The 16013-nt window shown below is 42.6% G+C and overlaps 1 protein-coding gene across 1 annotated transcript in view; it reads right to left on the bottom strand.

Annotated features, from left to right (window-relative positions):
• LOC125739920 (uncharacterized) overlaps nucleotides 1-16013 on the bottom strand; it is a 645903-nt gene that overhangs the window by 339482 nt on the left and 290408 nt on the right. The window contains exons 13-14 of the mRNA XM_049010480.1: nucleotides 13553-13861; nucleotides 11463-11771 (exon numbers count right to left, since the gene is read on the bottom strand). Coding sequence (XP_048866437.1) covers nucleotides 11463-11771; nucleotides 13553-13861 — 618 coding nt within the window. The remainder of the gene's footprint in view (nucleotides 1-11462; nucleotides 11772-13552; nucleotides 13862-16013) is intronic.

Raw genomic sequence — 16013 nt, 5'->3', positions numbered from 1 at the left:
AGGGAGAAGCACAGAAGAAAACAATGCAGAACACAGAGAAAGGCAGGGAGTGAGCAGCCGCACGCAGGAACAAATACAATGGCCGACTCGGGAACAGGGTGGGGGCAGGCACTTAAATACACATAATAACGAGGGCTTCCACAAAGGACAGGTGGGGGCTATAACTAAACGAGAGGCTGTGGGCAATGAATAACAGGTGAGGGTAATCACCATGAATTACACACTAGGGAGTAAGGCTACACTGGAGATAAAGGGAACACAGGTGAAATAATTACAAAACTACTGCAGATAACCAGACACAAACAAAAACAAGATCCGATACAGAAATAACCAGAATGCAAGGTAACAATGGGAAAAAAACAAAAACTCAAAATGTCAAACAAAGTGAAGCTGGGCTCTGGAGAGCCTCAAACCCATGACAGGGAAAATGCTTGGTTTTCTGCTAAACATTCAACCCATTCAGCCACACAGCAGCCCAGACAGCAGTGGAACACACTAGGACCTGTGAAGCATAATAGACTAGGGGAACAGAAAGTGGGATGACCAGCGACACTGACAGGGTCACTGATTGGTGGGATCTGGTAGTGCAACGTGACCTGAAAACCACAAAAACATTCACTTTAAGCTTGAAAAATTCTTCTTCTTTTCAATCAGTTTAATAACTCCAGAAAATACAAACTGCACAGTAAACCATATCTATATCAATCATTTATTAAATCAGAACAAACAATTTAAGTTTCACTAATGAGTAAATTATTATTAACACTTATACTACAGTTAACCAGCAGGTGGCAGCAAAGCCTTTGTGAAGCAAAAGCTATCGGTCATACAAAGCACTGGCTCTACTGGTTCCCATCCGATAATCCAACACTGCAGACCAACCTCTCTATATTCCACTGACTCTCATGGTATGACTGGACAGACTGAGCAGGGCCATGTGAGAGAGGCCTCACTGCAGTTACAGTAGCATGACCATACAGTGGTACCTCAGTTCACGAAATTAACTCGTTCGAGGACTCAGTTCGTGACCCGAAAATTTTTCGACCTGAATCAATTTTTCCTATTTAAAATAATGTAAATACAAAAAAATCATAAAAATAACATGTTTACGGAAGGCGGACCAACACACAACTGAGCATACGCTTCTTAGCAGGCTGGTCGCTCGAAAGACGCCAAAACACGGAAAAGAACCACAAAACATCCCCCCCAAAAACTAAATAATTAACATTAAAAGACAGAGTAAACAACAATACAGTACTTTCGAAAACGTGATTTTTTTATTATACTGTACATTATTTTCATATGCCTGAATTTTTTATGCACATTTCGTACTGCCACGCGCTGTATGCCGATAGACATCTTTGTTTGTACTGCAAACAAACAATACGCAGTTGTCACTATGTGTGAATGGAGAATATAACAGAAGTAGGAGTTACTTAATAATTTGTTATTAATGAAGTACTGTGATTTTATGCATTGATATGTGACTGTTAAAAACCATCACAAAAACTATGACAGAACGTTCTCTCTATTTTTTTTTCAAATATTCAATCCCTGAAGAAATATAGTAAAGACATTCATCTACGACAAGTTTTTGATACATTCCACAACCGTTATAATGTTCACTTATTCGTGTTTCAGGTGGTTCTTTGGAGCGCTTTCAATGGACCCGTTTGGGGGATGTTTGTGTTCGCAGCCTGAAACACGGTTCGCGAACCAGTACAAAAATTTTCGAACATCTAGTTTGTAACCCGATTTGTTCGTGAACAGGACTGTTCGTGGCTCGAGGTACCACTGTACTTTCTTGCTCTTCTGATTACAGCATAAACAAAACTATATGGAGACACATTTCATACAAGCACAGCAGGAACCTGCTGATACAGCCTTATGGTTTTTCATTTATATGCGCTAATAGAAGCTGTACATTAATCATTTTAACAGGATAAACAAGTTTGTATATTTCTTTTAAATTAAGCTTGTATATCAGAATTTCTTAAGACCCATTTTCACCCCTCCCTAATTTTCTCTCTGATTGGATCCCCTCTTTCTACAGGAGCTCCAGTGCAGCTGAATGGCGATGATGGTGCAGATCAGATAAAACACACCAGTCCCAGCTTTCAGTACAGCATCCAGAACCTGCTCCCACCTGTCAGACATATAATACATCAGTGTGTCTGTCAGTCACACGTAACACATTTTAATCTGAAGAACAATGCAGTGAATCTATTCTGATAGAATTATAAGCATGAACAGCAGCACCAATAAACCCAGTCCTACATACAGAGAGAGCTGGACCAAGGAGCTGAATAAAAGGCTGGATTTGATCAGTAAAGTCTGATATGCTTTAAAACAACATGGTACAGCCAAATCTGTACTGTTACACAGGCTGCATGTGAGTAACAGGAGACATTAACAAATAATATGAAAATAGCTACAGAATTTTAACTGTCAGTTTTACTGTTAATGTTGTACATATATTAATGTTTATATATTTCCACTTGTACCTATATAGTTTTATCATATTGTTGTTAATTTTTGCTGCTCTATTCTTGTACTTTCCACTTTCTGCCGTGACAATGAAAGTTTCCCACTTGTGGGACTAATAAAGGATTATGTTATGTTATCTTATCTTATCTTTCTTACTATAATATATACATGGATATACATCCATCCATCCATCCATCCATCCATCCATCCATCCATCCATCCATTCATCTTCCAAGCTGGCCTTCAGCCTTTCCCCAGCAGCATAGGGCACAAAACAGGGGCTCAACCTGGATGTGATGCCATCACAGGGAAATTATAATTAAGGAATAAAAGAAAATCAATGTTCCCATAAAATAACTGAAGTTTCCCATCACTGTGTGATCAGGGAGACGCTCATAGCTGGACAACACACTGCTGTAAGTGCTGCTGGATGCTTACCTCTGTTTTTCATTATTCCCTCCTTCTTCATCATGTGCCAAGAATGGACAGCAGTGGAAACAAGAGAAAAGATTGTTACATAAAAAATAAACATCCCTGTTCCTGGGGGCCACTACAGATTTTGGGCCCCTGAAAGCATATCAGATTGGGCCCCCAGTCTGGACCAATCCAATTATGTTCCTAATTTCTTAGAGCCCTGACACTTAGGGGTCCACGGAATCATCCTAAATCCCCCCCCCCCCCCTTTACAGCACCCCTGCCCTGTTCTGTCAGCCAGTATAGACTGTGAAAGGTCATTTCTAAAACTGAAAAAGAATAACCAAAATTATTCAATTAAATATCTGTTTTGATGCAGAATAATAAATTAGGGCTGTGACCAAAGTGTCCACATCCCAGGGCCCTGATAGTGGGCAGGTGAGATAAATAATGTTATTAATAAAACATAATGTATTTATGATGGAACTGGGTCAGATATTACAGAGTGTAACTGTAACACTGGCCTTTGCTGCAGTTAGAAACTACCTGCAGACAATCACCCAGTCTGTACAGCTTTAGTAACAATTAATCCCTACAAATGTCTGAAATCTGAAGGGAATAACGTTTTTGATGTATGACGGTAAAAACCTACATGTAACGTTTTCCAAACATTGCACACATGATAAATGGCTGTAAGATGAATATGTCTGTCTGTCTGTTTCCAGTAACTGATGCCTGTGATGTTTTATGAAAGACATCTGACTGGGTGTCTGACTGAGAAAATAGTCAGATCTGTAATATTTGTCATATTATACAAATGTGTCATAAACTAGAAATATGTGAATCCTGAGGCCTCTCTTCAGCTGCCAGGTGTAACATGCAGATCAGACACTCATGTATTTGATAAAGAGCAGAACCCGTATCTGATGAGGTCATCAGGCTGTATTATGGGATGTCTCCCTTAGAAATAATTCTGATATGCAAGTTAATTTTCCTGTACATTCATACAAACAAAAGAAATTATAGCCATCAAACATACGTAACTGACAGTAAATTAAATTTCATAAAATTGATATTGAAAACATTTTCCACGTTAATGTCCTTCTTCTCTGACTGAATGACATGTTACATACTGTGCATCTCACTGGCTACAGTCTGCAGGACAGACATCTTACCCTCAGTGACTGACAGGGAAACCCGTGATCCCACAGCTGAACCGCTGCTGATCTCCACACCACACCAGTAGGTACCAGAGTCCACAGCTGTCAGATTGTTCATGGTCACATTAAAGACTCGCTGGTCAGGATCATCTCTGATTGACACTTCACCACTTATCTGTATAGAGTCAGTGCGTACTATGGGAGTACATGAACTCCAGCCACTCCCTCTGCACCAGTATTTCACCAGCTGTTTATATATGTTGTCATAGTAACATGGGATGGTGACAGATCCTCCTCTCTGTACAGACACCGTGTTCAGTGTGGACACACCTGCAGGGACAGTATGAAAATTACCCACTTGATGAACTCTCACTCCCTCTTACACCATTTATACACATATTCATGAAGTCAATACCAGTATACTGTAGGCTGCAGTACTTTACTCTGCAGAATATTAACATTTGTTTTGAGTGAATGTTGTATTTAATATCACTATAGTTGCAAAAATACGAAAACTGATCAGATAAAATAAAAGTAGCCTGCAAAAAACCTTTTTGGCTTATAGTTGCTTCTTTATGTCAGCAGCCATAACATATGCAAGTTAGGACCTGGCCAGTACTTGCATGGAAGACCAAAATAAGTAACTGCTGTAAGAGGTGGGTGTGACCAACAGGTTAACCCATCCTGTGGTCTGTGTGGGTCCCAATGGCCCAGTTCAGTGACGGGGACACTGTGCTGGAAAAATGGTGCCGTCATTCAGATGTGATGTAAAACCCAGGTTCTGTGTCTTGGATGTCATAAGTGATTCCTCTGCATCTTTCAAATGAGTAGGGCTGGAACCTGATGCCCTGGCTAAACTGCCCACTGTGGCCCTTTCAAATCTGGCCTCCTAATCATCCCCTGTATCTAATTAGTGAGTTCTCTCCTACGCCTTCACCACCTTATCTACTGTGTGGTGAGCAGAATGGCTACCATTGCATCATCCAGGTGGGGGCTACACAGTGGTGGTGTTTGAAGCGGCTCCCCATTGCTTCCATAATATGGTGCTTTGGGTGTCATGAAAAGTGATATATAAATGCAACATTCATTCTCATACATTATAGTTATTTAAATTTACATATATAGGTCAAATATATGACCCTCCAGCACAAAACCGTACGGAAGTCGCATGGCGGTATGTTTTATATATTTTTTGAGGATTTTTTTGTGCTCTTTCATTTGATACCATAATCCTAATTTTTGACCCAAGTGTAGAGATTTGTGCTGGAAGGTCACAATTATGATGGAAGGTAACCCCCGAGTTCAGTGACACGTGCTGTCTAACACAGCGGGGGGGGGGGGGGGACGCGCCGCCCGTACCTCGCAGAGGGTGGGCGTGGCTACACGTCAGGAAAGTGCTCCGGGCGCGAGCCACACGTTCCCCGTCTGCTGATTATCGATGGTCGTCGCGCGAGGAACCGCAGATCTCAGAGCGCGAGGCAGCTTGTAGCGCTGGCGGCACTATAATGTGACTGTTACCCACGTGCTCTGCTCGAGAGCAAAAGGAACAAAGCTCTTTGTGTGTGACCCTACAGCACAAAACTGTACCTTAGCGTCAAAAATTAGAAATTAGGATTATGGTATCAAATGAAAGAGCAGAAAAAAAGCTCAAAAAAATATCTAAAAATACAGCCATGCGACTTCCGTACGGTTTGTGCTGGAGGGTCACAAATAGTCAGATCTGTAATATTTGTCATATTATACAAATGAATCATAAACTAGAAATATGTGAATCCTGAGGCATCTATTCAGCTGCCAGGTGTAACATGCAGATCAGACACTCATGTATTTGATAAAGAGCAGAACCTGTATCTGATGAGGCCATCAGAGCTGTATTATGGGATGTCTCCCTTAGAGGTAATACTGATATGCAAGTTAATCATTCTGTAAATTCATAGAGACACTTGAAATTACAACCATCAAGCATCAATAACTGGCAGTAAATTATGTTTAAAAATGTTGATATTGAATGTATTTTCTCCGGTGTTTGTATTAATATCCTTCCTTTCTGTCTGCATGATATTTTACATACTGTGCATCTCATTGGCTACAGTCTGCAGTACAGACATCTTACCCTCAGTGACTGACAGGGAAACCCGTGTTCCAACAGCTGCACCTCTGCTGATCTCCACACCACACCAGTAGTAACCAGTAGCTCTCAGATTGTTGATGGTCACAGTGAAGACTGCCTTAACAGGATCATCTATGATTGACACTTCACCGCTTTTCTTTGGAGAGTCAGTGTGTACTATGGGAGTACATGACCTCCAGTCACTCCCTTTGCACCAGTATTTCTCATGTTTTTGATACATGTTGTCATAGGGACATGGGATGGTGACAGATCCTCCTCTCTGTACAGACACTGTGTTCACTGTGGACACACCTGCAGGGACAGTATGAAAATTACCCAGCTGATGAACTCTCACTCCCTCTTACACCATTTATACACATATTCATGAAGTCAATACCAGTATACTGTAGGCTGCAGTACTTTTCTCTGCAGAATATTAACATTTGTTTTGAGTGAATGTTGTATTTAATATCACTATAGTTGCAAAAATATGAAAACTCATAGCTCAGGTAAATCTTAGTCATTACATAAGAAAAAAGTTATATGATTCTTCATACAAGTAAAACTTCAATGAAAACAAATCAAATTGGGGACGACTTCCTTCCTTGAAATTCTCGTGTTCATCTGTTCCACCTTTAGGCTTTTTCCAGGCCACAGATAACAAAGGTCAAGCAAACCATTAAAAATTATGCCAGCTCACTTCATGCTGAAGCCGGAAGTCCCCAGTGAAGTTTTAAAATATTGAAACAGAATATTTTCTAAAACATTTTCTCCTTCCTTTCTACCTGAATGACATGTTACATACTGTGCATCTCATTGGCTACAGTCTGCAGTACAGACATCTTACCCTCAGTGACTGACAGGTAAACCCGTGTTCCCACAGCTGCACCTCTGCTGATGTCCACACCACACCAGTAGTAACCAGTAGCTCTCAGATTGTTGATGGTCACAGTGAAGACTGGCTGGTCAGGATCATCTCTGATTGACACTTCACCACTTATCTGTATAGAATCAGTGTGTACTATGGGAGTACATGAACTCCAGGCACTCCCTCTGCACCAGTATTTCTCATGTTTTTGATATATGTTGTCATAGTAACATGGGATGGTGACAGATCCTCCTCTCTGTACAGACACCATGTTCAGTCTGGACACACCTGCAGGGACAATATGAAAATTACCCAGCTGATGAACTCTCACTCCCTCTTACACCATTTATACACATATTCATAATGTCAGTGCCAGTCTACTGTAGGCTGCAGTACTTTACTCTGCATTATATTAACACTTGTTTTGAGTGAATGTTGTATTTAGTATCACTATAGTTGCAAAAATATGAAAACCGATCAGATAAAATAAAATTAGCCTGCAAAAAACCTTATTGCCTTATAGTTGCTTCTTTATGTCAGCAGCCATAACACCTGCAAGTTAGGACCTGGCCAGTACTTGCATGGGAGACCAAAATAAGTAACTGCTGTAAGAGGTGGGTGTGACCAACAGGTTAACCCATCCTGTGGTCTGTGTGGGTCCCAATGGCCCAGTGCAGTGACGGGGACACTGTGCTGTAAAAATGGTGCCGTCATTCAGATGTGATGTAAAACCCAGGTCCTGTATCTTGGATGTCATAAGTGATTCCTCTGCATCTTTCAAAAGAGTAGGGCTGGAACCCAATGCCCTGGCTAAACTGCCCACTGTGGCCCTATCAAATCTGGCCTCCTAATCATCCCATATGTCTAATTAGTGAGTTCTCTCCTACGCCTTCACCACCTTATCTACTGTGTGGTGAGCAGAATGGCTACCATTGCATCATCCAGGTGGGGGCTACACAGTGGTGGTGTTTGAAGCGGCTCCCCATTGCTTCCATAATATGGTGCTTTGGGTGTCATGAAAAGTGATATATAAATGCAACATTCATTCTCATACATTATAGTTATTTAAATTTACATATATAGCTCAAATATATGACCCTCCAGCACAAAACCGTACGGAAGTCGCATGGCCGTATGTTTTATATATTTTTTGAGGATTTTTTTGTGCTCTTTCATTTGATACCATAATCCTAATTTTTGACCCAAGTGTAGAGATTTGTGCTGGAAGGTCACAATTATGATGGAAGGAAACCCCCGAGTTCAGTGACACGTGCTGTCTAACACAGCGGGGGGGGGGGGGGGACGCGCCGCCCGTACCTCGCAGAGGGTGGGCATGGCTACACGTCAGGAAAGTGCTCCGTGGATTAAATAGTTATAATCTCTCCCCATAATATAATCCATTATTAATATATTAATATTATAGGAATAATGTCTACAGGATGTCCTGGGTCTGCCCTTTAGCCTCCTCCTGGTTGGACATGCCTGAAACACCTCCCCTGTGTGGTGTCCTGGGGGCAACGGGCCATCCTCGATAGATGCCTGAAACACCTCAAATAGCTCCTTCTGATGCGGAGAAGCAGCGGATCTACCTTGAGCTCCTCCCAAATTTCCAATCTCTTCACCCTCTCTGCAAGGCTGAGCCCAGACACCCTGCGAAGGAAACTGATTTCTGTCACTTATATCTGCAGTCTCATTCTTTAGGTCACTACTCAAAGAGACTCAACCATTGCAGGGTGCACACTCAGTCAGAAATATGGCCAATTTAGGCACTCCAGTTTACTTATGTTGCATGTTATTGGACAGTGGAAGGAAACTGGAGGTGAAAAGCCACACAGACACAAGGTGAACATGTAACCACCACACACACAAAGCGGCGGTGTGTGGTGACAGCGTTACACACTACAGCAATGTGCCGCCCTCGGAATGCACAACCTGTGGTGATAACATCACTACAGAATTTCATGTACTGTACATGCATTTGTCAAACGACAAGGACTGCGATAGTCTGCTGCATTTAAACCTTTTTTACTCAGTCATAGGAAACAAAATTTCGGAACGTTTGCAAATTTACAGTAATGATGGTTCCATTTCTACAATAACTAGTGTTTGGGGAAAAGTAAAAAAAAAAAATCATTCGATATCTAAAGCTTTTGCACAAGCTCTGCATGAGCTCTCCAAGACAATCATAATCATTCACCTCCTTGTTGTTTGAATCACTAATGGTCCATGTGGTGGGTTTGTGAGAAATTATAAATGAGTGACAAGGAGAAAAGCAAACAAGAACTGGCCATGAAAAGTTCCATCCATCCATTTTCCAAACCACTTATCCTACTGGGTCACGGGGGGTCCGGAGCCTATCCCGGAAGCAGTGGGCACGAGGCAAGGAACAACTCAGGGCGGGGGGCTAGCCTATCGCAGGGCACACTCACACACCATTCACTTACACATGCACAGCTACAGGCAATTTAGCAACTCCAATTAGCCTCAGCGTGTCTTTGGACTGTGGGGGGAAACCGGAGTACCCGGAGGAAACCTCACGACGACATGGGGAGAACATGCAAACTCCACACACATGTGACCCAGGCGGAGACTGAAACCGGGTCCCAGAGGTGTGAGGCAACAGTGCTAACCACTGCACCACCATGCCACCCACTGAAAAGATCCACACTATGGAAATATTTTGTATTCCATAGAGATGATATGGAGCAAAAGCAAGTGACTGTCAACACTGTGTCTGTTGGCACAACTCACTGTAACACCACCAACTTATTTGACAAACAGTTTATAGATAAATTCTAAGCCTCTGTTCTGAGTTCTAAGCTCAAGAGCTAACCCTCTATGCTGTGACCGGAAAGTTGCCAATTCAAGCCCGGTTTCAGCAGAATAATCACATGTCTGTGGGCCCTTGAGCAAGACCCCTAACCCCCAGCCCTATGGCTGCCACTGCAGGTGGCTGCCTTTCACTGCCAGGCTTTTTCTCACCTACATATGTGACTGTGTGTCATGGAGAGCAAGACGGGGCAGGCGAAAAGATACTTTCAAATCATTAAATTCAGTTTTATTTCTTTAGCAGATTTTCACAACATTACGTTGTCTCAGAGTGCTTTACTGCTAACAATCTACAGCTCCTCTACTTATGAACTTTCAGACATACGAACGAAGAGGACTGTAAGTCCAAATCGTGTTCTTTGTGCTCCCATTTCCTGTCTGCAAACATCTTTTCTGCACGCCAATTCTGCCTAGTGCAACTTCTGGCCGCTCCTGTCGCTGTACAGCAGTGTAGCGTGCATACTCCCAGTATCCTAGTTCTTTGTACCTGCATATACCCTTAGGATGATGTTGAATAACGACTTACAAACATTTCCAGTTATAAATGGCCGTTCAGAACGTATCTCGTTCGTAAGTAGTCTGTACTAACTACTTGTCCTTCCCCGATCGTCCAGCCATCATGTGTGCCACACCCCCCCCCTCCCAATCGACCACGTGTGTTTCCCCGATTGTGCGCAGCTGTTTTCCATTAGTCTGATGTCATGTCCTGTATTTAGTCCGCGTTTAAGTCTGTATCCCCAGTTCCGTCATTGACGTCTTTATGCTTGTAGTCCTCTGTTCCCTGATTAAAGCCCTTTTTGATTTATCCCAGTCCTGTTGCCCTTGCCTGCTTCTCCGCTTTACCACTCTACCGGATTGCCACAGAACACTAAATGTGGGCTATGTAAGGCCTAGTGCTACCTGAAATCCACCTTGTGGAGGACAGTACCTAATGGGGAGAGAGTAGCATCCAAAGAATCCTCTAAGTAGAACTTAATAAATTTACAAACGAGAGGAGACTATTCGGCCCATCAAGCTCGTTTGGGGAGAACTTAACTAATGGCTCAAGCAGTTGTTTGACTCTTACTACTCTTCTAGTTCTCTTCGGATTTGCATTCACTGTGGATTATCGGCTTATTTTAAACAAGTGCAGCACCGGCAGGATCTGTATATCCCAGCATGTTCGCGGGCAACTCTATATAGCCCAAGAAGTATTGTTACTATTAATACTTGGTGTACTCACCTATTGTGGCGTGTATGTTTGCCCGTGTCTTATGTGAACCCTGTCCGACCCTCACATGTCCTTAGCTTTGTATCCTTTAGATTACAAGGCAAACGAAGGCCAGCATTTCAGCTTGTATGGCTCATTAATTTATAACCCTAGGAATATGACATTTTTTAAAATGGTTTCTCATATTTAACCCCCTGAAGTGGCACAATTGCAGTTACTTTTCCCTGCTCTCATCAATGGTGTTGTTCAAAACTAAAATTTGATCCCTTTTATACATAAAAATATTTTCTACTTTGTTTGTGTTAATGTCCTTCCTTTCTGTCTGAATGACATGTTACATACTGTGCATCTCATTGGCTACAGTCTGCAGTACAGATATCTTACCCTCAGTGACTGACAGGTAAACCCGTGTTCCCACAGCTGCACCTCCGCTGATGTCCACACCACACCAGTAGTAACCAGTAGCTCTCAGATTGTTGATGGTCACAGTGAAGACTGGCTTAACAGGATCATCTCTGATTGACACTTCACCATTTTTCTTTGGAGAGTCAGTGCGTACTATGGGAGTACATGAGCTCCAGCCACTCCCTCTGCACCAGTATTTCACCTGCTGTTTATATATGTTGTCATAGTAACATGGGATGGTGACAGATCCTCCTCTCTGTACAGACACTGTGTTCACTGTGGACACACCTGCAGGGACAGTATGAAAATTACCCAGCTGATTAACTCTCGCTCCCTCTTACACCATTTATACACATATTCATGAAGTCAATACCAGTATACTGTAGGCTGCAGTACTTTACTCTGCAGAATATTAACATTTGTTTTGAGTGAATGTTGTATTTAATATCACTATAGTTGCAAAAATATGAAAACCGATCAGATAAAATAAAATTAGCCTGCAAAAAACCTTATTGCCTTATAGTTGCTTCTTTTTGTCAGCAGCCATAACACCTGCAAGTTAGGACCTGGCCAGTACTTGCATGGGAGACCAAAATAAGTAACTGCTGTAAGAGGTGGGTGTGACCAACAGGTTAACCCATCCTGTGGTCTGTGTGGGTCCCAATGGCCCAGTGCAGTGACGGGGACACTGTGCTGTAAAAATGGTGCCGTCATTCAGATGTGATGTAAAACCCAGGTTCTGTATCTTGGATGTCATAAGTGATTCCTCTGCATCTTTCAAAAGAGTAGGGCTGGAACCCGGTGGCCAGGCTAAACTGCCCACTGCGGCCCTTTCAAATCTGGCCTCCTAATCATCCCCTATATCTAATTAGTGAGTTCTTTCCTACGCCTTCACCACCTTATCTACTGTGTGGTGAGCAGAATGGCCACCATTGCATCATCCAGGTGGGGGCTACACAGTGGTGGTGTTTGAAGCGGCTCCCCATTGCTTCCATAATATGGTGCTTTGGGTGTCATGAAAAGTGATATATAAATGCAACATTCATTGTCATACATTATAGTTATTTAAATTTACATATATAGCTCAAATATATGACCCTCCAGCACAAAACCGTACGGAAGTCGCATGGCCGTATGTTTTATATATTTTTTGAGGATTTTTTTGTGCTCTTTCATTTCATACCATAATCCTAATTTTTGACCCAAGTGTAGAGATTTGTGCTGGAAGGTCACAATTATGATGGAAGGTAACCCCCGAGTTCAGTGACACGTGCTGTCTAACACAGCGGGGGGGGGGGGGGACGCGCCGCCCGTACCTCGCAGAGGGTGGGCGTGGCTACACGTCAGGAAAGTGCTCCGGGCGCGAGCCACACGTTCCCCGTCTGCTGATTATCGATGGTCGTCGCGCGAGGAACCGCAGATCTCAGAGCGCGAGGCAGCTTGTAGCGCTGGCGGCACTATAATGTGACTGTTACCCACGTGCTCTGCTCGAGAGCAAAAGGAACAAAGCTCTTTGTGTGTGACCCTACAGCACAAAACTGTACCTTAGCGTCAAAAATTTGAAATTAGGATCATGGTATCAAATGAAAGAGCAGAAAAAACCTCAAAAAAATATCTAAAAATACAGCCATGCGACTTCCGTACGGTTTGTGCTGGAGGGTCACAAATAGTCAGATCTGTAATATTTGTCATATTATACAAATGTATCATAAACTAGAAATATGTGAATCCTGAGGCATCTATTCAGCTGCCAGGTGTAACATGCAGATCAGACACTCATGTATTTGATAAAGAGCAGAACCTGTATCTGATGAGGCCATCAGAGCTGTATTATGGGATGTCTCCCTTAGAGGTAATACTGATATGCAAGTTAATCATTCTGTAAATTCATAGAGACACTTGAAATTACAACCATCAAGCATCAATAACTGGCAGTAAATTATGTTTAAAAATGTTGATATTGAATGTATTTTCTCCGGTGTTTGTATTAATATCCTTCCTTTCTGTCTGCATGATATTTTACATACTGTGCATCTCATTGGCTACAGTCTGCAGTACAGACATCTTACCCTCAGTGACTGACAGGTAAACCCGTGTTCCCACAGCTGCACCTCCGCTGATGACCACACCACACCAGTAGTAACCAGGAGCTCTCAGATTGTTGATGGTCACAATGAAGACTGGCTTAACAGGATCATCTCTGATTGACACTTCACCACTTTTCTTTGGAGAGTCAGTACGTACTATGGGAGTACATGAACTCCAGTCACTCCCTTTGCACCAGTATTTCACCTGCTGTTTATATATGTTGTCATAGTAGCATGGGATGGTGACAGATCCTCCTCTCTGTACAGTCACCGTGTACAGTGTGGACACACCTGCAGGGACAGAATGAAAATTACCCAGCTGATTAACTCTCCCCCCCTCTTACACCATTTATACACATATTCATGAAGTCAATACCAGTATACTGTAGGCTGCAGTACTTTACTCTGCAGAATATTAACATTTGTTTTGAGTGAATGTTGTATTTAATATCACTATAGTTGCAAAAATATGAAAACTCATAGCTCAGGTAAATCTTAGTCATTACATAAGAAAAAAGTTATATGATTCTTCATACAAGTAAAACTTCAATGAAAACAAATCAAATTGAGGACGACTTCCTTCCTTGAAATTCTCGTGTTCATCTGTTCCACCTTTAGGCTTTTTCCAGGCCACAGATAACAAAGGTCAAGCAAACCATTAAAAATTATGCCAGCTCACTTCATGCTGAAGCCGGAAGTCCCCAGTGAAGTTTTAAAATATTGAAACAGAATATTTTCTAAAACATTTTCTCCTTCCTTTCTACCTGAATGACATGTTACATACTGTGCATCTCATTGGCTACAGTCTGCAGTACAGACATCTTACCCTCAGTGACTGACAGGTAAACCCGTGTTCCCACAGCTGCACCGCCGCTGATGACCACACCACACCAGTAGTAACCAGGAGCTCTCAGATTGTTGATGGTCACAGTGAAGACTGGCTTAACAGGATCATCTCTGATTGACACTTCACCACTTTTCTTTGGAGAGTCAGTACGTACTATGGGAGTACATGAGCTCCAGTCACTCCCATTGCACCAGTATTTCACCTGCTGTTTATATATGTTGTCATAGTAGCATGGGATGGTGACAGATCCTCCTCTCTGTACAGTCACCGTGTACAGTGTGGACACATCTGCAGGGACAGTATGAAAATTACCCAGCTGATGAACTCTCACTCCCTCTTACACCATTTATACACATATTCATGAAGTCAATACCAGTATACTGTAGGCTGCAGTACTTTACTCTGCAGAATATTAACATTTGTTTTGAGTGAATGTTGTATTTAATATCACTATAGTTGCAAAAATACAAAAACTGATCAGATAAAATAAAATTAGCCTGCAAAAAACCTTATTGGCTTATTGTTGCTTCTTTATGTCAGCAGCCATAACACATGCAAGTTAGGACCTGGCCAGTACTTGCATGGCAGACCAAAATAAGTAACTGCTGTAAGAGGTGGGTGTGACCAACAGGTTAACCCATCCTGTGGTCTGTGTGGGTCCCAATGGCCCAGTGCAGTGACGGGGACACTGTGCTGTAAAAATGGTGCCGTCATTCAGATGTGATGTAAAACCCAGGTTCTGTATCTTGGATGTCATAAGTGATTCCTCTGCATCTTTCAAAAGACTAGGGCTGGAACCTGATGCCCTGGCTAAACTGCCCACTGTGGCCCTTTCAAATCTGGCCTCCTAATCATCCCATATGTCTAATTAGTGAGTTCTCTCCTACGCCTTCACCACCTTATCTACTGTGTGGTGAGCAGAATGGCCACCATTGCATCATCCAGGTGGGGGCTACACAGTGGTGGTGTTTGAAGCGGCTCCCCATTGCTTCCATAATATGGTGCTTTGGGTGTCATGAAAAGTGATATATAAATGCAACATTCATTCTCATACATTATAGTTATTTAAATTTACATATATAGCTCAAATATATGACCCTCCAGCACAAAACCGTACGGAAGTCGCATGGCCGTATGTTTTATATATTTTTTGAGGATTTTTTTGTGCTCTTTCATTTCATACCATAATCCTAATTTTTGACCCAAGTGTAGAGATTTGTGCTGGAAGGTCACAATTATGATGGAAGGTAACCCCCGAGTTCAGTGACACGTGCTGTCTAACACAGCGGGGGGGGGGGGGGACGCGCCGCCCGTACCTCGCAGAGGGTGGGCGTGGCTACACGTCAGGAAAGTGCTCCGGGCGCGAGCCACACGTTCCCCGTCTGCTGATTATCGATGGTCGTCGCGCGAGGAACCGCAGATCTCAGAGCGCGAGGCAGCTTGTAGCGCTGGCGGCACTATAATGTGACTGTTACCCACGTGCTCTGCTCGAGAGCAAAAGGAACAAAGCTCTTTGTGTGTGACCCTACAGCACAAAACTGTACCTTAGCGTCAAAAATTTGAAATTAGGATCATGGTATCAAATGAAAGAGCAGA

The sequence above is a fragment of the Brienomyrus brachyistius genome, chromosome 4 (assembly GCF_023856365.1).
Source record: "Brienomyrus brachyistius isolate T26 chromosome 4, BBRACH_0.4, whole genome shotgun sequence".
NCBI lineage: Eukaryota > Metazoa > Chordata > Actinopteri > Osteoglossiformes > Mormyridae > Brienomyrus > Brienomyrus brachyistius.
The sequence above is the reverse complement of the archived record's forward strand: the minus strand, read 5'-3'. Positions and strand labels throughout refer to the sequence as shown.